Raw genomic sequence first — 23945 nt, forward strand, 5'->3', positions numbered from 1 at the left:
CAGTATTCATTGTGTCCAAATACACCAAGAATCTGTGTTTAAAAAAATCAGCTTGTTTCCAGGTCCAGATGGGGCAAAGGAACTTCGGGCGCCCTTGCAGCTAGATCTGGAAGATTTAAAAGAAAAGCAGGGAGCCCATCCTCATATGCTGCCTGGAGGACAAGGCTACAGCCCAGCCCACCCCAGGGCTTGGTGCTCCTGCGTGGTCACACGCCTGTGAGCCAGTGTGCAAGGGAGCCTTATGTTCTGGGGCGGGGAGAGAGACCTCAGGCAGCAGCCTGAGGCCCTGACACCGCCCCTGTGGCCCTCTGAGGTATTGGCATTCCCCTGCTCCCTGGTCCCTGAGTCTCGGGGGCGGGTCTCCTTGGTGGACTAGGAGTCACAAGCAGCACACTTCGGAGTAAGAACAGGGAAGAGAGGTGAGTGGCTTTATTCCGGCGTGAGACATTGGAATCCAATGGTTTCCTCTGCTGCCTGCCTGACACACTCAGGTTTAACTGACAGCTTCCTCAGGCCTCTGGATGCCCCGTCTGCCATCTGCCCGGTCTGGTCAGTTCCTCTTAGTTTATAGCATTATCTCTGATTATGAGATCAGTCTGTCCAGGAAGGAATTGGGGCGACACTTCCCACTGGTCATTAGGAACCCTGCCCATTAGACAGAAGGCTGACCCAGCTACTGGGCCGCCATGTCTGGTGCACGGAGCAGGGGTGGGGGGTTGGGGGTGGCATCTCTGACCAGGCCTGTCAGGACAAGGGTCCTGGGAGAGGCACCCCAGTCACATACTTCTAACTGGAGCCCAGTGTCACGGGAGCTCCCCCACAGACCACAGAGCCACCCTTTGCTAGGTGGGTCAGGAGAGCAGCAGCTGGCGGTCCACACGCCCCGGGACACACTGCTCCCTGCCAGCTCCTGCCCGACTCCCTAGGTCACACCCCTAGCTGTCCAGGCAGCCCGCCTGGTGATGCAGATGGAGGTGGAAGAAATGAAACATGAGTGATGCGGGACAAAGACCACTCGCTGGACAGTGTGAAAGGGATAAGGCTCCCTGTCGGTTCTGACACACAGGTCTGCTCATCAGGGGTCAAGCAGTTCTTCAGAAGGGACACTCCCACATTCTGGATCATCCCTTTCTGTCCGGTGGTCCGCCCTCAGAGGCACCTTGCCCCCCACCCCATCTTGTTAAAGAGCCCACCCACTTGGGCCCTCTCCGTGGCCCATGGTGCCATCCTGGGTGCCTGCCCAGCGGGCCCTGTGGCAGCTTTTGGTGGCTGTGGGACACTGACCTCCGGGACGTCTGGTTTCTTGGTGTCTTTTTCACACCCTTAGGCCACAGTAACATTTCTGGCCGTAGTTCCTGTGCCCACCAACCCAGGACAGTTGGTGATGTCTGCTCTGCCAGGGGGTGGGGCTGCTGGGCCTCTGGGCACCCCGACCGCCCTGGAGCCAGCTGGGGTGGTGCTGTGTCCCCATGCCGCTGCTACTTAGAACTGCACGCTTCAGCTGCGTGGTTTTCGGGCACACTTTACATGGAGACGGCTCCAGGGTAGCCCTGTCAGGAGAAGCTCGCACCTCCCCCCACTTCCCTTCCCTTGGACAGACTGCCTGCCAGCTGCCTCTGGGAGGAGCCAGGGCCAGCGTTACTCAGGTGCTGAGCACTGTCCTCCTGGCTGGGTCTCTCCCTGCAGCCCGGGACATCGCGTGTCCTGCATGTGCTTTTCAGCTGCTGTGTCTGTGTTGTTGCCCAATGCCAGCCTCAGGGAGCAGGGTCTTGGGTAACTTCATGAGATGCCCTGCTTTACCCACCCTCCTCTCCAAGCCCTGAAAGCCTCAGAGGCCTGCCTGTCTGACCTCAGGCACTCAGACTAAGCTGGGTGGTGCATGTGCCTGGGTGGAGAAGTCTGCAGTACAAGATTTGTGGGAAGACTGTGCTATTCAGACTATTTGCAGTAGCTAACACTTTGAATGTCATCTTTGAAAGGAAGGCGTCCCTTCATATTTGCCAGTCTCAGTGTTCCATGTGTATTTTCCTCCGCCCTTGTTCCATTCCTGGGGACACGCAGGAAGACTTCACAGCTCCAGGAGGTAGCAGGCCTTCCCCACAGTGTGGCTACAACCAGGCTGGTCTCAGCAGAGTCCCAAGTCCACCCTCAGGACATCTGGTGGCAGAGGCAGCAGAAACAGATTGAACCGACCTGCTGGGCTCTGAAGCTTAGCAAAAACATCTGAGGCCAAACTCACAGGTGGTGGTGACCACCATGATGTGTCATGAGTCTTCAGGGGACAAGCCTGGGTTGCTCTGTTACCCCCACCCTTCTTTCTTTAAAGAACTGCTGTGGGAAAAAAATTCCTGTTGCCATCAGACCTTTTGCTGATTTGATGATCAAATCAAGCAGAATTTTTTTCATATAAGAAGTCCAACAAGGCATTAACCACCAACTGCAGGTTTCAGTTCAGTTCAGTCGCTCAGTCGTGTCCGACTCTTTGCGACCCCATGAGTCGCAGCACGCCAGGCCTCCCTGTCCATCACCAACTCCTGGAGTTTACTCAAACTCAACAAGATCCTTTCGCAGCGGCTACAGTCTGTTCCAGGGTCATTTCACGTCCATCCACTTAAAAATGTTTAATCTTGGAAAGTCAGGTTTGCTACAAGTTCATTTTCTTCATAAAGTGTGTGTAGTAAAATGCTATTGACACATAGCAAAATAATGTTTTCCTTTTCCTTTGCCGAAGAACTTGGAAAATGGGGAAACTGGTCACACCTATCCTTCCCTGCTCCTACAGCCCTGCCTCAAACAAATCCAGCAGATTGGAGGGGCCAGTTCAGAGGAATCCACATCACCTGCTGAAGTTCTCGCTCATGCCCTGGGGTTCCACGGGTTACCAAAGTGACTTACCAAAAGAATTGTGGTTGGGCAAATGTTCTTCAAAAAACCCAGATATGGAGGCATTTGGGGACCTTGCACTGTTGAGAATATCTGTTTCCTTGTGTCAAGCTGTATAAAGAACTGAATTATCTCTTTTTTAAAATCCATCTTAGGGCTCTTTGACTTTGATCACCAGTCACGCTGGGCCAGAGTTCTTCCGGTAAATTCACTGGTGTTTTGGTTGCCTTTTTTTAAACTTATGGGCAGTTATAAGAAATCATCGGTGCTGCAAGAGTTCCCAGTGCTGGAGGAGAGACTACGGACAAGCCTGTGCTCTGCACACTGGGCCAGATGGTGGTCGGGGGCCCGGGGGAGGGTTGGCCTCCCCACAGCTCATGGCCCAGGATGCTCTCTCCTGCACGACCCTGGGGAGGCCCTGCAGTCACTCCCACAGGCCACTCATGGTGCTTGATGGCGAAAGATCATTTTACTTAACCATTCATTATCTGACACCTCTTTCTGAAACGTATTCCGGGACTTCCTTGGTGCTCCAGTGGTGACGACTCCACGCTCCCAGTGCAAGGGGCCTGGGTTCAATCCCTGGTCAGGGAACTAGATCTCACATGCTGCAACTAAAGGTCCTGCATGCCACAATGAAGTTCAGAGATCCCACGTTCTGCAGCTAGGACCCAGTGCAGCCAAATAAAAAAATAAAAATAGAATTTACTCCAACATCAATAGCCCTATTCATCTGTGTCCTCCCGTCCCCTCACCTGGATGAGGGTGGGTGCCATGAGCTGGGTGCAGCACTCGGGAGAAAGAGCCTTGCTTCCTGCTCCCACACGGCTTCGTCCTCAAGTTAGAGTCTGAGAAATGACGCCCGTGTCCCAGGTGAGCGCAGTGGCACTGCCACGTGCCTGGCGGGACCAGTGACCAAGGTATGACAGACCGCAGTCCCCGCACAACAGCAGCGGGGTGGGGGGCCAGCCGCACACCTGCTGAGACTGGAGCAGACACGGGGCAGCCCTCGGGGCTTCCTACAGCTTTCCCGAGCCACATCTTCCCACACCTCCAGAGGAGGCACCGGCCTGGCACCCTGAGCCCGCGGCCACTGGGCCTGTCTTCCCTGCCAGCCGCCGCGCCCAGGACCCCAGCTTTCCTGCCGTAGGGAGGCCCGTCCACCCCCAGCCTCAGCGTCCCTCCTGGGGCTTCCTTCTGGATTCAGTTCAGGTGGTGCCCCCTGTGCGGCCGGTCTCACAGGCCAGTGGACAGTCCTGCGGTGTCCTCACCTCGCCTAGGCTTCCAGAAGCACCGGGGGAGGTCTGCACCTGCCCGCGTGTCTATTTCTGCCTGTCCGGGCATCGGTCAGTGCCTGGAGCACAGGTCCTCGTCTTCGCCGCTAGCAGTGACTGAGTCAGTTCTTACGAGTAGGTGCAGCGGGAGCTTGAGAGCATGAGTCTGCCAGAGGCAAGCCTGCTCAGGACAGGCCCCTGCCTGGGGCGGGAAACGCCGGCCAGCCCAGCCCACCCGGGCTGACAGACCCCCACCCCTCAGTGACAGGCGCAGCGTCTCAAGTTTGCTTTGCTTGAGTAAATGGGCCTCTGGAAAAATCCTGCTGAGAAAGAAGGAATAATATCCAGCAGACTTGGGATAAACATGATGCTGGGAACCAAGTGTAGGATTTAAAGAAACTTTTCCAGGGAGCAAAAAGATCCACATGCTTAGGAAAATGCACCTTTGACCCCAAATCAAAAAGTTCTAAGGTGACCTAGTGGTTAAGAATCCACTTACCAGTGCATGGGACACAGGTTCAATCCCCAATCTGGGAAGAGTCTACACGCAGCAGAGCCACTCAACCGTTGCCCCACAAATACCGAGCCAGCGCTCCAGGGCCCACAGACCACAGCTGCTGACTGAGCCCATGCACCACAACTGCTGAAGCTCCCACGCCTAGAGCCACTGCTCCACAGGAGAAGCCGCTGCAGTGAGAAGTCTGCACGCTGCAACTAGAGAAAGCCCACATGCAGCAAGGAAGACCCAGCACAGCCCAAAACTAGATTTTAAAAAAGTAATAATAAACGCACAACGGTGCAGGGCAGGATCGATGCTGGGAAAACAGATCAGTGATGTGGAGACAAACTTGGTGAACTCTCCAGGAAAGGACAATAAAGAGACAAAGGTCATCTGTAGAGAGGGCAACAGGGCAGAGGAGGCTCGTGCACTGGCTAAGATGGATTAACCTCCTCGGTGCCAGGAACAGGGACAAAGGTCAAAAATACACTCTTTACCATAAAGCACAGTATCTCAGTCATTCGAGAAATACAAGCAGGGCCACTTCACACCCAGGAAGACAGCTAAAATAAAATGTAAAAAACAGACATCAGGTGTTGCTGGGGATGCTGAGAAATTGGAATCCTCATACACTACAGATGAGAATGGCAAATGGGGCAGCTCCTTTTAAAAACATTCTGGAAGTTCTTCAGGCTACATATACAGGAACCACACTGAGACTTCCCTGGTGGCCCAGTGGTGAAGAATGTGCCTGTCAATGCAGGGGTCTCGGGTTCGATCCCTGGTTGGGGAACTAAGATCCCACATGCCAAGGGGCAACAAAGTCTGTACAGCAACCACTGAGCCTGCAGCTCTAGAGCCTGAGCGTAGCAACTAGAGAAAGCCCATGCACCGCAACAAAGACTATTTATCATCGTCAAAAACTGGATACAGGGTAAATGCTCGTCAAGTGATGAATGGGAAAATGAAATGTGGAATCCCCGGGGAAAGGAACAGTGAACATCAACAAAAAGGAATTACTTATGCCATGCTACAACATGGGTTGAAACCTTGAAAACAGTATCCTAGCTGAAAGAAGCTAGACACAAAAGGCCACATGCTTTATGATTCCATTTATATGAAATACCCAGACACGGCAAATCTAGAGATAGAAAGAGATAGAAAGTAGCTAGTTGTTGCTAGGGCTGTGGGGAAGAGGAAATGAGTACAGTGTTTCTTGTTGGGGGTGATGAAAATGTGCTGGGATTAGATGTACTTAGTTGCATAACCTATGAATACTATACACTTTAAAAGGGTTAATTTTATGGTATATGGATCTATCTCTTTTTAAACATTACGAAGAAATTAAGGTATAATACTGGAAAATGTTCAAATTATCCACAGGAAGACAAGCAAAGAGCTGAGAACCAGATGAAACAAATAGAAAATAAATAATAAAATGGTAGATTTAAGATTTATTACCACTTAATAATTATATGTAAATAGTCTAATACACTAAAAGACAAAGATTTGCCGAGTGGATTACTCTGGTTTGGGGAGATGTTACCATTGTGGAAAACTGAGTAAAGGACTTCGCATCATTTTTACAACTGCATGTAAACCTATAAGGGTCCCAATAAAATTTTTAAGTAAACTATACACCCAGCACCCAAGAAGGTAAAATTTACAATGCCTAGTATACAACACAAAACTTCAAGGTATCCAAGAAGCAAGTAAATAACATCCATGGTCAGAGGGGAGGAAAAAATCAGTCTATAGAAACAGAGTCTTATCAAATATGATAGCATTAATAGATCAGAGAGTTAAAACAACTCAAGATGATCAAGAAAAGACTACTCATGTTAAGGAGAGATGTGGAAAATATAAGACACAAATTCAGTTTTCTGAAGAAAAACACACGATGAAAAGTATACTGGAGGGGTTTAACAACAGGTTACATATTGCTGAAGAAAAGATTTATGAACTTGAAGACAGCAATAAAAAAATGAAAACTGGTGGGTGGCGGTACATCTAAGGAAAAAACACTCAGAACTTGGGTGAGCTGTGGGCAAACTTCATGCAGCCCAATAAACTTGTAATTGGAGTTCCCAAAGGAGCAGGGGAGAGGGAAAATTATTTGAAGATTTAATTACTAAAAGATTTCCAAGTTTATAAACACTCCAAGCCAACGGATACCAGGTCAACAACTTCAAAGCACAAGAACGTGAGGAAAACTACATCAAATCACATTCTACATTGTTTAAAATCAGTACCAGAGCAAAAATATTAAAAGCAGTCAAGAAATAAAGACACATAATGCATAAAGGAACGTAGAAAAGGGTGATTGCAGGTTTCCCGTTGGAAAGAATGTGAGCAAGGAAAACAGTGGAGAAAAAAAACTTTATTGATAGAAAAATCTCAAGTGAGAATTCTGTATCTGGGGAAGGTATCAAAGCTGAAGGCAAAATAAAGATGTTTCTCATACATACAAAAGCTGAAAGTCATGCCAGCAGATGAACACTGCAAGGAACTTTGAACAAAGTCCTCAGACATGATATCAAGTGGGAATATAGAACCACATAAGGGTTACACTAAGTTGACGCTTAGGCCAGATGTGGCTCCCAGTTGGACTGGCCAGTGCATTGTAGGGTGGTTAACGCATATATGGCCTTACGAGCTATTAACAGATCCCAGAAGCACCGACCACAGTGATGACAGCCAACGTTTTAGACATTGTTAAATGTCCCCTGGAGGGGAAAGAACCACTCCTGGTTGAGAATCACTTTTCATATTTTGCATCTGTGTTTTTGACCAATAATCTGAGAGAATTCCTCTGCTTAGGCATTTAATGCATTAATTCACTCTTTATGCCTGTTCTATTCAGCCTATTCATTGATTTTTTCAAAAACTGACTTTATTTTTCAGAGCAGTTTTAAAGGTTCCCAGAGAAATTGAGCAGAACAGAGTTCCCGTATCACCCTGTCCCCTACATGTCTAACCTCCTCTACTACTGACATCACACAGATGTAAGGCATTTGTTACAACTGCTGAACCTACACGGAAACATCACTGACATTCACAGTCCCTAGCTGACACTGGGGTCCACTCTTGGTGTCTGACATTATATGAGTTTCCACAAATGTATGATAACATGCATCTATTGTTATACTATCATGTACAGTGGTTGTACTGCCCTAAACATTCTCTGTGCTCTGCCTGTTCATGCTCGCCTGACTCCCTATCCCTGGCAACTCTACTGAGTGTTTCTCAAGCTTTCTTTTTTAAAATTTTAATTTCTGTGTGTGACGGTGGCAGGCCCTAACCTCGGTCCAAGGCTGGGGTTGCCTCACGCTGGCTCTCCCACTGCGGCACACGGGCTCAGCAGCTGCAGAGCTCGGCCCCAGTGGCTCCAGTTCACGTGGCATCCTAGTTTCCCCACCAGCGATCAGACTCACATCCCCCTGCGTTGCAAGGCGGATTCTTAACCACCGCACCACCGAGGAAGTCCCCTCTATTGAGTTTTTAAATCTCAATTATTATAGTTTCCATCCAGTTGGTTTTTTTAACTGTTGCTTTTTCTTATGACTGCCTTTTTAAAGAAACAAGATGCTCCCTTGACTCCTTAAAGGGGACGACAGAGGATGAGATGGTTGGATGGCATCACCGACTCGATGGACATGAGTTTGAGAAAGTTCTGGGAGTTGGTGATGGACACAGAAGCCTGAGTGAGCTGCAGTCCATGGGGTCGCAAAGAGTTGGACACAACTGAGTGACTGAACTGACTCCTTGGAGACCTTTCCTCTCTGAGGACTTACTCTGCTCTATGACTTTTTCCCCTTAGGTATGAGCTCTGTTTGCTGCATTTACTATTTCACTGCCACAGAGATGGCATTTCCTCAAATATTTGATCTTTACTGGGCACTGATTTCATAATTATCCTCTGCCGGCATCTGCTGCGTGTGTGACCAGCCCACTCGGAATCATGTGGCTGCTACCGCTTTTAGGATGAGTGGAGTCCAGGCCATGGTCCTGAGTGTGGGGCACTCTCACCTCTTGACTCCACCACTACCGTCGATGTATCCACCTGGAAACACAAACCCTCTAACTACTGCCTAACTGGTCCACGGAGGGCTGGATCAGTCCCCTTGTGGGTAGTCCCTGGCCCCTCCAGCTCCCATCCTGACAGCCTTCCATACAGATACAGAGAATGAAACCTGCCCCCGACCTGTCAACTTCCCCACCCACCTCTGCTCTTAACCTCCTACCTGCTCGCTGCCTCCAGGACTTTTTACCTCTTCATCTTCAGCCTTCTTGTTAGCTGCCTTCCTTCAGCCCCTTCATCCTGTGCCCCTTCTTACCTCCTTCCTCAGCCTTCTGAAGAGCTGGCTGCATCCTCCACCTCTTCCTGTCTCCTTGCTTCCTCAGTGCTGCACTCTCACCCTCCCCTGCTGCTCTCCTGAAATTCCTTTCACAAAATCAGGAGTATCTCCTGCCTGTTATATACAGTAGACACTTCAGACTTCCTCTCAACTACCTGTGCTCTTGACACTCTTCATTCTGTTTCCTCTTCTTTTCACTGGCCGTGAGCTTCTGTATATCTATTTGCTTCTTAAATTTTCATGTGTCTTTTGCTCCAGACTGCATTTGGCAAGACATGAGCTCGGTTTGCATGCAGGAATGAAAGGAAATAAAGAATCCAGAAAGGAAAGAGGCTTGCTGAGCTGCAAAAGACAACTTCTGGACCCTGCCAGGAGATAACATTGAACAAATCTACAGAAATCCAACTAAAATTCAATTTCTTGGCAAAGCACCCCTGCGTTCAATTCTGGCTCCATTCCTCCGCGTGTGAACGTGGGCAAGATGCTGGCCTTTCCTCTACCTGAACGTCCTCGCGTGTAAGGTGGAGCTGCCAGGTACCCACTGGATAAAGGTGATGCCAAGACGAAACTAGTGAACACACGAAAGGCGCTTGGAATACCGCCTGGCACACGCTCGGTGCTCAAACTCAGAAACTGTTAACTTGCCAAAAGGGCAAGAGACGGTGGGCGGCTCGTTAGCATTCAGGAATCTGCATCCTCGCCCTCACCGCTTTCGCAACCGACTCGCGTTACGGTTGACGGGATGCACGAACGCTAGACACTCCCATCCGACAGGTCGTGCTCCGCCGGCCTGGGCGCCTTCCCGTCCGGGTACCGGCGCTGCTCCTCCCCTCGCTCCCGCGTGCCCGGCGGCGCCCCCGCTGCCTAGGCCCTCCAGACGCCCTGCCCCGCGCCCCGGGCGGTGTCCCTCGGGTCTCGCCTGGTCCCTCAGACCCACCCTTGCGAGAAGAGCCCGAAGTCACCCGCGCAGAGGGTCGGGTCACCGAGGAGGCGAAAGGTACGGCCTACCGGCCTCGGCTGACGGCGGCTCCACCTCCAGCCGAGCGGACGTAGGCGGACCGGCGACTGGAGCCCCGCCGGCCCGGGTCGGGCACCTCCTCCTTGCGCGCCGCCGCCGTGACCACGCCCCCACGGCGCGCTTGAAGCCCCGCCCCCAGCCTGTCTCTTCAGAGCGCGCGTCAGGGGACCCTGTCTCCCCGCGGAGCGCCCCTCCTTGCGCGCCTCGCTCGCCCGCGCACCGCCGACGTGACCACGCCCCCGTGACGCGCTTGAAGCCCCGCCCCCAGCCCTTCTCCTCAGCGCGCGCGACCAGGGTACCCACCTCCCCGCGGGAGCGCCGCTGCAGCGCGAGGATTGGCCGAAGCTGCGCGGCTCAGCCAATCCGCACGGCCCCGGCGCCCGCGGCCCCGCCCCCTCCCGGCGGCGCTCCGAACCGTGACAGGCTCTGCCGGTTTGGGCCTCGCCTGAGGGGGCTGGCTGGCTGGAAGCGGGCCGCGGTGGGGTCAGGATGGAGGCGGCTGGGGCGCGGAGCAGGGACTCGCGGGGTCGAGCGGAGAAGAGCCCGCCCGAGAGGTGCGCTCCTTGAGGGGAAGGTGGGGAGAGCCGTCGGCGCGCTCCTCCAAGAAGCCCTCCAGGCGCCGCGTGGCGGTGGCGGCGGCGGCGGGTGGTCATTCCCCGAGGGGCGGTGGGCCGCCGGCCGCTCTCGGCGGAACGGGGCTTTCCCGGGGAGCGGGGCGCCAGCTGGCCTGTCACTCCCGCGCGGGAGGGTCCGTGCAGGATGCGACGATGACCGCCGGGAGGACGAGCGGCGCAACGGCGGGGCCTGGGAAGGGCTCCGGAGAGGTGACGCTCGGGCCGAAAACCGCAGGGACACTCAGGAGTCCGCAGCACGGGTTCTAGGAACGAGCCCGCGCGGTCCCGGGAGGGCCTGGGGCAACTGTCCACCGGCAGGATCCGGGGAAGACCTGGCGCGTATTGTCACTGCGATGGTGCTCCTGGAAGTTTGAGCAGATTTAATTTAATTATATTATAAGGGAAGTGATGTAATTTAATTACATTATAGGTTGGTGTTGTATATTTTACAGGACTCCTGGCTGCTTGGTAGGGAGTCAGGGTTTGCAGCAATCAGGAAAACCCGTTAGGAATTTTTTGCAATCATCTGGGAGGCAGAGGTGGTGTGGACCTCAGCGGGCGCAGGCGTGGCGGAGAAGCGAAAGTACCTGACAAAACCTGCCCGACTTGCTGATGCCTGCTCGAAGCGGGGGGGTGGGGGTGAGGGAAGGAGTCGGGGGGTGGGAGTGTTAAAAAAAGAAGCTCCCAGGCTTGAGCAGCTGGCAGAGTGGGGAGCAAGACTGGGAGATACCTCAGTCCACCGATGCTGGGAACTTCTTGCCCTGGGGGTGGGGGGGCCGGCGGGAAATGCTTTGGGTGTGTTTGAGAGAGTCTTCATCCTGAATCCAGGAATTTGTTAAATACTTTCGCAGGGGAGTGGGTAATCCTCTCTACCGAATGTGAGAAATGGGTTTGTATCTTTAACATTTGGGTCTAGGCCTAAATCTGACTGCTCTTTCTTTCGGTTTCATTTGTCTGGGCCGGAGAAAAGGGAGCTAAGAAGGAAAACGTACTGACTGAAGGCAGAGATTCACGATGCCTTTTCGTTTTTCAGTTACGAATCTAACAGACTTTACTTTTCCCATGCAATATTGATAACACTTTAAAGAAGCAGCACATCCTGGGGCAGAGTAATCTACCATGCGTTCGTCTGAAATTCAAGCTATGAATTAACTCAGCCAAGCAGAAGATTGAAGAGCTGTGGTCACTAGTAGTTTGAGGAACTTCAAAACACTTACTGGAAGTGAGAGCAGAGTTAGGGACACAAGCAGATTTAATTCTCAGAAGCAGGGATTCCTAATCCTAGGGTGGTCAAGAAATGCTGGTCATATTTCCCAAGCCCCAAAGCCCTGTACTTGGGCATCTTAGAGGCAAGATGTTGCATTCAAACACTCCATGGATTTTTAAAAATGTGTTTAGCAGCCACCATTGGTAATTGTGTTTGAATTTACGTGTGAATTGGCTTGAACACTATTGTTGACTTAAAAATCAGGTAAAATAATGAATAGTATCTGACAGGATTGTCTGCTATATACATTCATGAACGTTTCTGAGATTTTTAAGAAATTTTTATTGGAGTTGATTTTCAGTACTGTGTTAGTTTCAGTTGTACAGCAAAGTGAATCAGTTATATGTATACATGTGTCCATTCCTTTTTTTTAAGGTTCTTTTCCCATATAAGCCATTACAGAGTATTAAGTAGAGTTCCCTGTGCTTGAAAGTTTTTGATTCTGATAAATACACACACACACACACACACACACACACACAGAGGTAAATTTCACCTAGGAATCTTTCAGGGGCTGCGCACTTTCTTATGACATTTGTCACCTTATATGTCAAGCCCCTACTGTGTGCCAGCCGTTGTCCTCAGTGTTGGCGACACACCTGGGAGGAATATGGGAGCTCGTGGAGCTGCTGTTCGGTTACATTCTTTCAAGGCAGAGAATTAACAAGGAGCAAGACTCATGTGTTAGATGATGGGGTGCTGCGGAGAAGCAGGGGGACATAGAGCCCTGGGGAGGAGGGCAGGGATGGCTGCAGTTTCATTTAGAAACTAGCCTCATGAGGTCAAGTTGGAGCAAAGACCTAAAAAGTAAGGCAGTGGTGGAGGGCATCGTCATTACAGGCAAAGAAAACAGAAAATGCAAAGAGAGAAGTCCCTGAGACTGCAGTGCAGGGGACACAGAGGGGCCGTGAGAGGAACCGTGGGAGCCTAGGTCACCCGAGCCTCACGGCCATCACAGACACCACCGGGAAATACAGGAAAACTGCCGGTGAAGTGGTGAAGTTCAAACACCAGGGGAAAAGCCCTCAGGAATGTGCGACTCCCTGGGCCTGCAAGGTTCCCCCCTTGCATTAGAAGGAAGCAGCATGGGATGGAAAGAAGCTCTAGAAGTCTAAGTGGACAGTCTCCCAGCAGTGATAAAGGAAACTAGCAAATACTCCTCCTCCTATAAGCTACTTCAGTCATGTCCGACTCTGCGACCCTACGAACTGTAGCCCACCAGGCTCCTCTGTCCATGGGATTCTCCAGACAAGAACACTAGATAATCAGAAATCATGTATACATTTTCCGAAAGTGATGCACATGTGGGCATTCCTAAGCACACAGTGTAATTGCAGAAAAGCCCCCAACCTTGACATTGTTTGCTCCTGCTGACAACATAGACTGAGTGCAGCTGTTTTTCCACATTTCATCTTCTTGTCCTGAAGAGGCACATCTTTGTTTTCTCTCCAGCAGGAAAGTGTATATGGACTATAATGCAACCACCCCCCTGGAGCCAGAAGTGATTGAGGCCATGACAGAGGCCATGCGGGAAGCCTGGGGAAATCCCAGTAGCTCTTACCCAGCAGGTAATTCTAGAAGACATGCCCAGATCTGAGATGAGGGGGAGAGGCACTCTTGCAGGAACTCTACACCATATGGCATGACTCGGTTTTGAGTGGATTTTCTGTTAACCGCATGTCTTTAGCTGTAATTCTGGATAGTTTTTTTTTTTTCTGAAAAGACCAAATTTGAGCTTTGTTGATACCATAATCTTTCATCTTTAACATGCTCTCCTGTACCCCTTTCCCAGATGAAAAAGATGTATTAAGAGCTGCTTGTAGGGAACCTCCCTGGTGGTCCACTGGTTAAGACTCTGTGCTCCCAATGCAGGGGGGCATGGGTTTGATCCCTGGTCAGGGAACTAAGACCCTGTTTACTGCAAGGCGCAACTGAAAAAAAAAAGTTGTTTGTAATAACAGTATTTATTAAGACCCTGTCACGTATCTGTCTCTGTCGATCCTTACAAAATTTGCAAACTAGATCTTTTACATAATCAGGATCACATAGAATCCTGGCCTCCTTTTTTAAAAATAAAAATTACTTTAAAGTTCTTTCAGTTTAGTTCAGTCGCTCAGTCACATCCGACTCTTTGCAACCCCATGGACTGCAGCACACCAGGCTTCCCTGTCCATAACCAACTCCTGGAGCTTACTCAAACTCATGTCCATCGAGTTGGTGATGCCATCCAACCATCTCATCCTCTGTCATCCCCTTCTCCTCATGCCTTCAATCTTTCCCAGCATCAGGGTCTTTTCCAATGAGTCCATTCTTCGCATAGATGGCCAAAGTATTGATAGCCAGCATCAGTCCTCGCAATGAATATTCAGGATTGACTGGTTGGATCTCCTTGCAGTCTGAGGGACTCTCAAGAGTCTTCTCCAACGCCACAGTTCAAAAGCATCAATTCTTTGGCACTCAGCTTTCTTTACAGTTCAACTCTCACATCCATACATGACTACTGGAAAAACCATAGCTTTTATTAGATGGTGGACCTTTGTTGGCAAAGTAATGTCTCTGCTTTTTAGAATGCTGTCTAGGTTGGTCATTACTTTTCTTCCAAGAAGCAAGCATCTGTTAATTTCATAGCTGCAGTCACCATCTGCTGTGATTTTGGAGCCCCCCAAAAATAAAATCTGACACTGTTTCCATTGTTTCCCCATCTATTTGCCATAAAGTGATGGGTCTGGATGCCATGATCTTAGTTTTCTGAATGTTGAGTTTTAAGCCAACATTTTTACTCTCTTTCACTTTCATCAGGAGGTTCTTTAGTTCTTCACTTTCTGCCACAAGGGTGGTATCATCTACATATCTGAGGTTATTGATATTTTTCCCGGCAATCTTGATTCCAGCATGTGCTTCATCCAGTCTGGCATTTCTCATGATGTACTCTGCATATACGTTAAATAAGCAGGGTGACAATTTACAGCATTAATGTATTCCTTTCCTGATTTGGAACCAGTTTGTTGTTCCATGCTGTTGCTTCTTGACCTGCATACAGATTTCTCAGGAGGCAGATCAGGTGGTCTGGAATTCTCATCTCTTTAAGAATTTTCCACAGTCTGTTGGAAACATGTTTCTCATTTATTGTTGATTCCATGTAGAGCTTTAAGTTAGAGGTTCTGCAAAATAATTTGCTTTAGATCAGTAGTTACTTGGCTGAGTCACGTTTTATTTTGCAGATGGTGAGCTGAAGCTGTGCCTTCTTATTTAGTTTTATCAGGGATGCATGCTGTGTGCGTGCTAAGTTGCTCAGGAGTTTCCGACTCTTTGTGACCACATGGACTACAGCCTGCCACGCTCCTCGGTTCATGGGATAGGGCTTAACAATTGTTGTTGTTGTTCAGTTGCTGAGTCATGTCCAACTCTTTGAGACCCCATGGACTGATGGACTACACACTATGCAGCCTGTGGAATTCTCCAGGCGAGAATACTGGACTGGGTTGCCATTCCCTTCTCCAGGGGATCTTCCCAACCCAGGGATGGAACCCAGGTCTCCTGCATTGCAGGTGGATTCTTCACCAGCTGAGCCACAAGGGAAGCCCAAGAATACTGGAATGTATAGCCTATCCCTTCTCCAGCGGATCTTCCCGACCCAGGAATTGAACCAGGATCTCCTGCATTGCAGGCCGATTCTTTACCAGCTGAGCTATCAGGGAAGCCACTGTCTCCCGGAGTTTGTTCAAACCCATGTTCATTGAGTCGGTGATTCTATCTAACCAGCTCATCCTCTGCTGTCCCCTTCTCCTTTTGCCTTCAGTCTTTCCCAGCATCAGGGTTTTTTCCATTGAGTCGGCTCTTTGCATCAGGTGGCCACAGTATTGGAGCTTTAGCTTCAGCATCAGTCCCTCCAGTGAATATTCAGGGTTGGTTTCCTTTAGAATTGACTTAGCAGTGTTGTTTTAGTCACTAAGTCATGTCCGACTCTTTGCAACCCCATGGACTGTAGCCGGCCAGGCTCCTCAGTCCATGAAATTTTTCAGGCAAGAGTACTGGAGTGGGTTGCTGTTTCCTGTTGCAGATCTTCCTGACCAAGCGATGGAACCTGGGTCTCCTGCATTGGCAGACAGGTTCTTTACTGCTGAGCCACCAGGGAAGCCTCTGACTTAGCAATACTTGTGTACAGATTTACAGGCTTCTGTGGGTTTTCATGTCCATTTGCTTAGTAAACTTGGTAACTAAAAGCCTTTTCAAAATTAGATCGTAGTCATTCATTAACTTCATTGTTGGTTTATTTTGTACATGTATTCTGGTTAATCTTTTGGACTTTGCCTTGTAGCTAATCTTCCTCTAGAGAAACTGAACTTTCTGGTGCATAAAACTGGAGAATGTGGAAAACAATTGAGTGCTAATAAAAAGCATTTGTCATGAAGAAGTTTAGGAATAACCCTCAGGAAGAGGCTCTCGTCCTGCCCTGTGAGCGGTGGGCATTTTCTGTGTTTGTATAAACATGGAATCTTACCAGTTTTTCATCTGGCTTCTTTTGGTCAGCATAGTTACCTTGAGACTGACCTGTGTGATTGTCAGCAGCTGGTCTGTCTGCCCTGCCAGGTGGTGGTCTATTATGCTGTGCTCATGTTCTCATCTGCTGATGGGTGTGTGAGCCGTTCCCGGTTCTTGGCGGTTGTAAATGACACTGCTGTGAATGTCGATGTACGAGTCATGGTCATCGCCTCTTTTTTCTTGGGTAAACAATGTTTATACCATAAACACCTAGGAGTGGAATGGTGGGATCGGATGGGAAGTGGAGGTTAGACTTCTTAAGAAACCGCTGCCCTCTCTCCAAAACGCTTGTACCATTTTGTGTTCCCACTGGCGTGATGAGAGTTGCATTTCCTCCACAACCTCCTGACCACTTGGACTGGCCAGTCTTTTCATTTTAGCTGTTCTAATAGGCACATGACGGTAGAGAGGTAGCCCCACGAATCCTTACATAGAAGGGTCTCCAAGACTTTGTCGATAAGTGGAAGGGGGAGTTTTTGCAAACCAGTATGTAAATTATGAAACCCAGCTCTGAAAAGGGAAAAGAAAAGAAATGCTTAGACGAAGGTCTGTCAGTGGGTCGATAAAGGCTGCGGGCTGCCGCACACCACATGGGCCACAGGATTGCTGTGGGGAGGGGAGGTGGGGTAGGCAAAGGACCAGCCCAGCAGCTCCTCTGAGGGGCTTCTCAACAGAATCCTGGGGCAGGATGGGGAGGGAGTGGGTGGACGAGCCTAGAGGCATGCCCGAGGGCTCACGGTGTCCGTGGTGCTCCTGCCCATGTTGACTGATGCTGATCACAGTCTTTCAAGTATCCCTAATTGAACTGACTGGGTCTCCTAAACACTGCAGACTTTCCTAACTTGTAATGAAAACTTAACGCAGTAGTCTTAGGGAGTGTGTGGATGACTTTGTATATGTATTTTAACTGCATCTTTTTACATTTTTATCTTTATGTGTGTTTTCTATTTACATATTTATTATAGCGGTACCTGCTCAAAAAAGTATTTTTATAAATAAGACTGAATGGTCAAAAGGTCTGGAGGCTACTGGTCTGTAGTCGAAGTATGAATGGTCATGGACATCTCCAGAATTCCTGCCCTGAGCCCTTCTTTCTCCACCACGTGAAGCTCAGTTCCTGTTTCCTGCTCTCCCATGAAACTAGGGGTAGCTGGGCTCCGAGCCCAGGTTTGGAAGCAAATGGGTCCCTGGGGCAGTGACCTCTCTAGTGACTGAGGGGACCTACACTGTGACATATGCTGCTGGACTTTGTGTTGAGCAGTCATGGGTTCTATTTCTGCTTATTTTTGTTGTTTTGCAGCATGCTCTATTACTCCACCCTTTCCTTCTCCCATCTTCCCAAATGGGAAGCGGGGCAGATGGCCACAGATCCTCTCGCGTAGCGTCGGGTAAGAAGAAAGCCACTCTCAGAATTTTAGGGCTCCGGCCTCCTCCCCTGGCTGTCTCTAGCTCCTCCCAAGTTCCTTGAGTCTCAGTAGTTTCCCCTGATTAGCTGTCCCTTCACCACATGATATCTAGGCTGTCACTTACGTTAGTGAACACGTGTTGTCCTAGAACTGCCCACTAGGCCATCCTGCTCCCTCATGTCTGGTCGCTCCTTTAAATGTGTGTTGATTGGATTTGGTGGAGCCAAGTTACTGAATTTCCACTTTGGTTCCTCCAGGAAGGAAGGCCAAGGAGATTATCAACACAGCCCGGGAGAACCTCGCCAAGATGATAGGTGGGCAGCCTCAGGACGTGATCTTCACTTCGGGGGGCACCGAGGTAAACAGTTCAAAGTTTTGTGTTCTTTTAGCTGTCAGTTATTTTTTAAAAAGTATGAGGTGGTGCCCTCTTGATATTATTGTCTTTTAAAGAGTAATGCTTTGTCCTGGTATTTTGCAAATTAGCCTGATATTATTAGGCAGTATTTATCCTGTAAGTGAATTCCAGGGGGCTGATAGGATATTTGTTACCTAACGTATGAATTAACTTGCTTTGCATTGCTGTCTCAATAAAGAGAGTGTCTCCTTCATTTTGCCCTGGAATCATTCCTTTATATCCCTAAGTTTACCTTATTAAGAGGTTTGCAGTCAGAATGGCCATCATCAAAACATCTATAAACAACAAATGCTGGGGAGGGTATGGAGAAAAGGGAGCCCTCCTACATGGTTGGTGGAAATGTAAATTGATGCAGCCACTATGGAGAACAGTATGTGTGTGCTTAGTCACTCGGTCATGTCCAACTCTTTGGGACCCCATGGACTGTAGCCCGCCAGGCTCTTCTGTCCATAGAATTCTTCAGGCAAGAATACTGGAGTGGGTAACCATTCCCTTCTCCAGAAGATCTTCCTAACCCAGGGATTAAACCCAGGTCTCTCACATTGCAGGTGGATTCTTTACCATCTGAGCTACCAGGGAAGCCCTATGGAGGTGCCTTAAAAATTAAAAATAGAGTTCCCATATGATTCAGCAATCCCACTCCTGGGCATATACCCAGAAAAGATGAAAACCCTAATTCAAAAAGATACGTGCACCCTAGTGTTCATAGCAGCACTATTTACAATAGCCAAGACATGGAAGCAACCTAAATGTCCATCAACAGATGAGTGAATAAAGAAGATATGTCTATGGCTGATTCATATCAATGTATGACAAAACCCACTGAAAAAATAAATAAATAAATAAAGGGGAAAAAAAAACAAAAAATAAAAAATAAATAATTAATTAATTAAAAAAGAAGATATGGTACATATATATGATACATGCTGAGGGAAGTAACTCAGAGAAAGACAAGTATTATATGACATCTCTTGTACGGGGAATCTTTTTAAAAAAATGATACAAGTGAACTGATTTATAAAAGAGAAGTAGACTCTCAGAAAAGAAGCCATGGTTACCAAGGGGAAGCGGGGCAAGGAGAGAGAAATTAGGAATTTGGGGTTAACATATACACACCACTACATATGAAACAGATAAACAACCAAGACCTGGGCACAGCACAGGCAGCTATAGGCAGTGTCCAGTAATAACTTGTATGGAAAAGAATCTGCGAAAGAATGTGTGTGTAACAGAATCACTGCTGCACACCTGAAACTGACACAACATTGTAAATCAACCGTGCTCCGATTAAAAAAGAAAAACGGGTGTGAGGTTTGACCCATTTGAAAGGTATTCCTTTTTAAATTGATAGGAGATTCTCAATGATGGTTTGATGGCATCAAGGCCTCTACTCAGTCAGTCTTACCATCTCATTTCCGGAAAGGAAGGTCCCTCACAGGTGATGTTACTGTCCATATTTTAAAAAAAAGAATCTGTAGCTAGATTATTAGTAAGTAAATTTAGCAAAGTTATTAGATTAAAAAAAAATCAAGTGTATTTTTATGTACCATCAACAGCGCATATTTATCAGAGTACCAAAAAATATCAAATACTTAGGAAATAAATCTAGTAAAAAAGATTTTGTAAACCACTCCCCACCCCAATACATATACACATTGGGAAAGGAATAGAATTTATTACCGAGAGCCTTCAAAGAAGTTCTGAATAACGGAGCATATATCATGTTCACAGAGGGGAAGACTCAATATAACTGTGTCAGCTCTTTAAGTCTATGGATTCAGTGCAACGTCGGTCAGAATTCTGACTCCTTTTTTCATGGCGCCTCACCACATGGAAATATAAAATGCCAAGAATAGCCAAGACTTCTTTAGAATGCAGTGAATTGCTCTATGAATTAAGACAGACGGTCTTAGGGCAATGAGAGACACTGGTCCAGAAACAGGTCCATACCTGAATGGGCCCCTGTCACATGACGAGCCCTGGCCCTTGTGACGCTGAAGAGTGATAGATTTCCTAAATAAAATACAGAAACCTTTAACTATAAAAGATTGATAAATTCTCCCATCACCACAAAACAAACTGTAGCTCATCAGTGAACCCTGAAGGAAATCAGAAGACCAGCCAGGCATTGGGAGATGTTTGCAGCAAGTAACTGACAAAAGACTCGCATCCAGAATACACCTGCAGACAACCCAGTAGAAAACGGGCAAGAGACGTTAAACCCTGCACCGAGGAGACGCCCCTGTGGTTTCTACATGGGAAAAGGTTCTCAGCCTCATAATTGGTCAGGATCAAAGGTAAACAGCAACATGGGTGCCTCTGCCTACCTGTCAGGATGGAAGAAGCAAGAGGGCCAATGGCAGGAGGTATCGAGCACAGGGCAGATGGGGGTGCAAGCTGGAAACCACGCTGGAAGGTGGGTGAGCGCCGCCTGGCAAAGCTGAGGCCATGTGCCCTGTCAGCCAGCTGCTCCGCTCGGGGACATGCCCGAGAAGAACAGGGCGTGTGGACACCAAGGGCAGGTGGGACCGCTCGTGGAGCCTTCCTGACAGCTGGAGACCAGGGATCACCCACACATCCCTCCAAACAGCACTGACGCGTGCTCACGTCTCTGGGGGCAGTCCCAGGTGGAGGGTACCAGCCGGTGCCCTGCAGCAGCTGGAGGACTCCCAGGCGCGGCTCGGAGGGTGCCAGCCTGAGACTAGCTGACCCCGGCCGGAGGGGCCGGGTTAGGGGCGCGGGGCGCTGACAGGCCCCTGGGCAGTGACCACCCCCACACACCGGGTCCAGACTCCTGATGGCCCGCATGGAGCCGTCTTGATCTCGTCTGGGGCCAGGTGCCAAGCAGCCTGTTGGCCTGAGGGCACGTAGTGCATTTTCAGTTGTGACCAGCTGGTTCCCACAGAGGCTGCCGCCTTCCCAGCGCCTCCAGGGCGCGCAGCACAGAGTCCTGCACCCCTCAGTACCTGCAGGTGGAGCCAGTGTGGGAGGGCCCGGCACCTTCGTCTGTTCTCGGTGGGTCGGATCAGCTCTGACCTGAGGTGTGCAGCCCCCAGGGGCCCCCCTTTCTGGACCAGGAATCACTGTGTGGGCAGCAGTGTTCTCAGAAGGGGGTGGGGCTCTATAAAGAACCACCCGCCACTCAGAGAAGCGCATCCAAGCTGTCCATCCTGACCCTCTCCTCCTCATCACCCAGGTTGATGCGTCTCGAGTCTTGGGGTCCCTGCATCGGCTGCCTTGTTCTCCCCCAGGGCCCCCTATTTACACGCTCAGAGCCTTTGCAGTCCCCGCCGGGTGACAGTGTGAGGGCTCCTCGCCACCGAGCAAGCACAGCCCCCGCCTTCCCGCAGGTGGTGCCTTCGGATACCTGAATAGGTTGGATGTTCAGTTGAGAAAAAGATCAGTTCAGTTCAATTCCATTCATATGAAGGTCCCAAAGAGGCAAAATAAGCAAAATTGGTTAGGAATGCTTACACAGGAAGGAAACATGTAAAGACAAGCAGGAAAATGATTACTATACAAATCAGGGTGGCAGTTAGCTGGGGTGGGGGAGGTGGTGATTGAGAGCAAGTGGGGGGGTCCCTGAGTGGGGGCTGTGTTTTTTTGTCTTGATCCAGGTTACTGTTACTCAGATGTTCACTGTCATACTTTCTCATTAAACTTACGTTTCTGTGCTCTTCTGTATGTATGCTAAATTTAACAAGAGTGAAGTGAAAGTCGCTCAGTTGTGTCCAACTCTTTGTGACCCCTTGGACTATACCGTCCATGGAATTCTACAGGCCAGAATACTGGAGTGGGTAGCTGTTCCCGTCTCCAGGGGATCTTCCCAACCCAGGGATCCAACCCAGGTCTCCTGCATTGCAGGTGGATTCTTTACCAGCTGAGCTACCAGGGAAGCCCAAGAATCCTGGAATGGGTAGCCTATCCCTTCCCCAGCGGATCTTCCCAAGCCAGGAATCAAACCAGGGTCTCCTGCATTGCAGGCAGATTCTTTTTTTTTTTTTTTGCAGGCAGATTCTTTACCAGCTAAGCTACCAGGGAAGCCCATATATAATAATAATGAGAACAATAATACTGTTAATAATAATAAGAGAAAAAGATTTAACACAAAAATCTCCCACCCCATCTCCTCAGTTATCCACTTCCTGTCCCCACAGGAGGCCAGTACTGTTAGTTTCTGTCGAGTCCTGCAGAGACAGTCTCTGCCTTAAATGCAGCTAAAGGGAAAGGGAGGTCACTCAGTCGTGCTTGACTCTTTACGACCCCATGGACAGTAGCCTGCACCAAGCTCCTCCATCCGTGGGATCTTCTAGGCAAGAATACTGGAGTGGGTTGCCGTTTCCTTCTCCAGGGAATCTCCCCGACCCAGGGACCGAACCCAGGTCTCCCGCATTGTAGACAGACACTTTACCGTCTGAGCCACCAGGGAAGTCCAAATGCAGCTAAAGGTGTAGATAATTCTTATCTTCTCTCCTTCCTTTTTTACCTCTTCAAGGAAGGATGTGGCGGGGAGGGGTGTATGTGTGAATGTGTATGTGTCTTGCCCTTTTTATACAGACTGGAGGATGCTGCGTCCAATGCATGCTACCTTCTTTCATTTAACAAGTGCTTTTGAGATCTTTGGCGTCAGCCTGTGGAGTGGTCCCTCGATGCTGTTACATCTGCTTGGTGTCCACCTAACAATGTGTAATTATTTACCAAGCCCCCTTATTGATAGACATTGAAGCTTCTAAGATTTTGCTGCTTCATCTTTGTACACTTGATCAACTTCACGTCCATCGCTTTGCTTCTATGCAAGCGCAGCTGTAGGATCAAGTCCAGGAAGTAGACCTCCTGGGTCAGAGGGCTTATTTGATGAATGCACCAGGCGGCCCTTAACAGGGGTTACGTCAGTTCACACTCCCACCAGCGAGGGGTGCCTGGGCAAAATATGCTTTTTTAACAGATTTAGAAAATTTTAAATGTATAATGTTGCTTAACAACAGTAACAAAAATCAGAATCCACCAGAAGTGAATTCTGACATTTCTGAAAGTTGAAAACCCCCAGATCTTTGTAGTTGGGTCTTTCAGAAGGTGCAGCTCAGGAGCTGAATTTCTTTGAGACCATTTTTTTCCACGTTAGTCACAAAAGAAACTACAAATAAGAGCTATTGTTACTCGATGGCTCCCCTTGGGTGGTTACTGTAAGTAACCTTTCTGCTCTGTCTCTGCAGTCAAATAATTTAGTAATCCAGTCCATGGTGAAGCACTTCCACAAAGTCCACGCCGCCAACGGGGACACGGGCGGGCGTCCCAGCCCAGTGGACGGGGCCCTGCCCCACATCATCACCTGCACCGTGGAGCACGACTCCATCCGCCTGCCGCTGGAGCACCTGGGGGAGGAGCACGTGGCCGGTGAGTGACCGCTGGCCCCCCGGGGGCCACGTGAACCACCTGCCCTCCCGCACCCGCCCGCCGGGCTGTGCTGCGGTACAACGCTTACACGGCCTGTGCTTCCAGATTTTCCCTGAGGGACAAAGTGATGATCAGTGTGTGGAACCGGTCATTTATCACCAAATGACACATAGACTTTTGTGTGTGATCTCACACACACACACACACACACACACACACACACACACACACCACCATGATCAGTGTGTGGAAAGGGTCATTGATCACCAAATGAT

At 49.3% G+C, this 23945-nt stretch overlaps 1 protein-coding gene across 3 annotated transcripts in view; it reads left to right on the forward strand.

Annotated features, from left to right (window-relative positions):
- Positions 1-10427: 10427 nt before the first annotated feature.
- SCLY (selenocysteine lyase) overlaps positions 10428-23945 on the forward strand; it is a 31416-nt gene continuing 17898 nt past the window's right edge. The window contains exons 1-4 of one of the 3 annotated variants that reach the window (XM_043877520.1): positions 10428-10586; positions 13366-13481; positions 18119-18219; positions 23490-23670. In XM_043877520.1, the coding sequence (XP_043733455.1) occupies positions 10522-10586; positions 13366-13481; positions 18119-18219; positions 23490-23670 (463 nt within the window). In that variant the 5' untranslated portion in view covers positions 10428-10521. The remainder of the gene's footprint in view (positions 10587-13365; positions 13482-18118; positions 18220-23489; positions 23671-23945) is intronic. The other 2 variants (XM_043877518.1, XM_043877519.1) reach the window with 2 other exon arrangements.

The sequence above is a fragment of the Cervus elaphus genome, chromosome 20 (genome assembly GCF_910594005.1).
Source record: "Cervus elaphus chromosome 20, mCerEla1.1, whole genome shotgun sequence".
NCBI classification, from domain to species: Eukaryota; Metazoa; Chordata; class Mammalia; order Artiodactyla; family Cervidae; genus Cervus; species Cervus elaphus.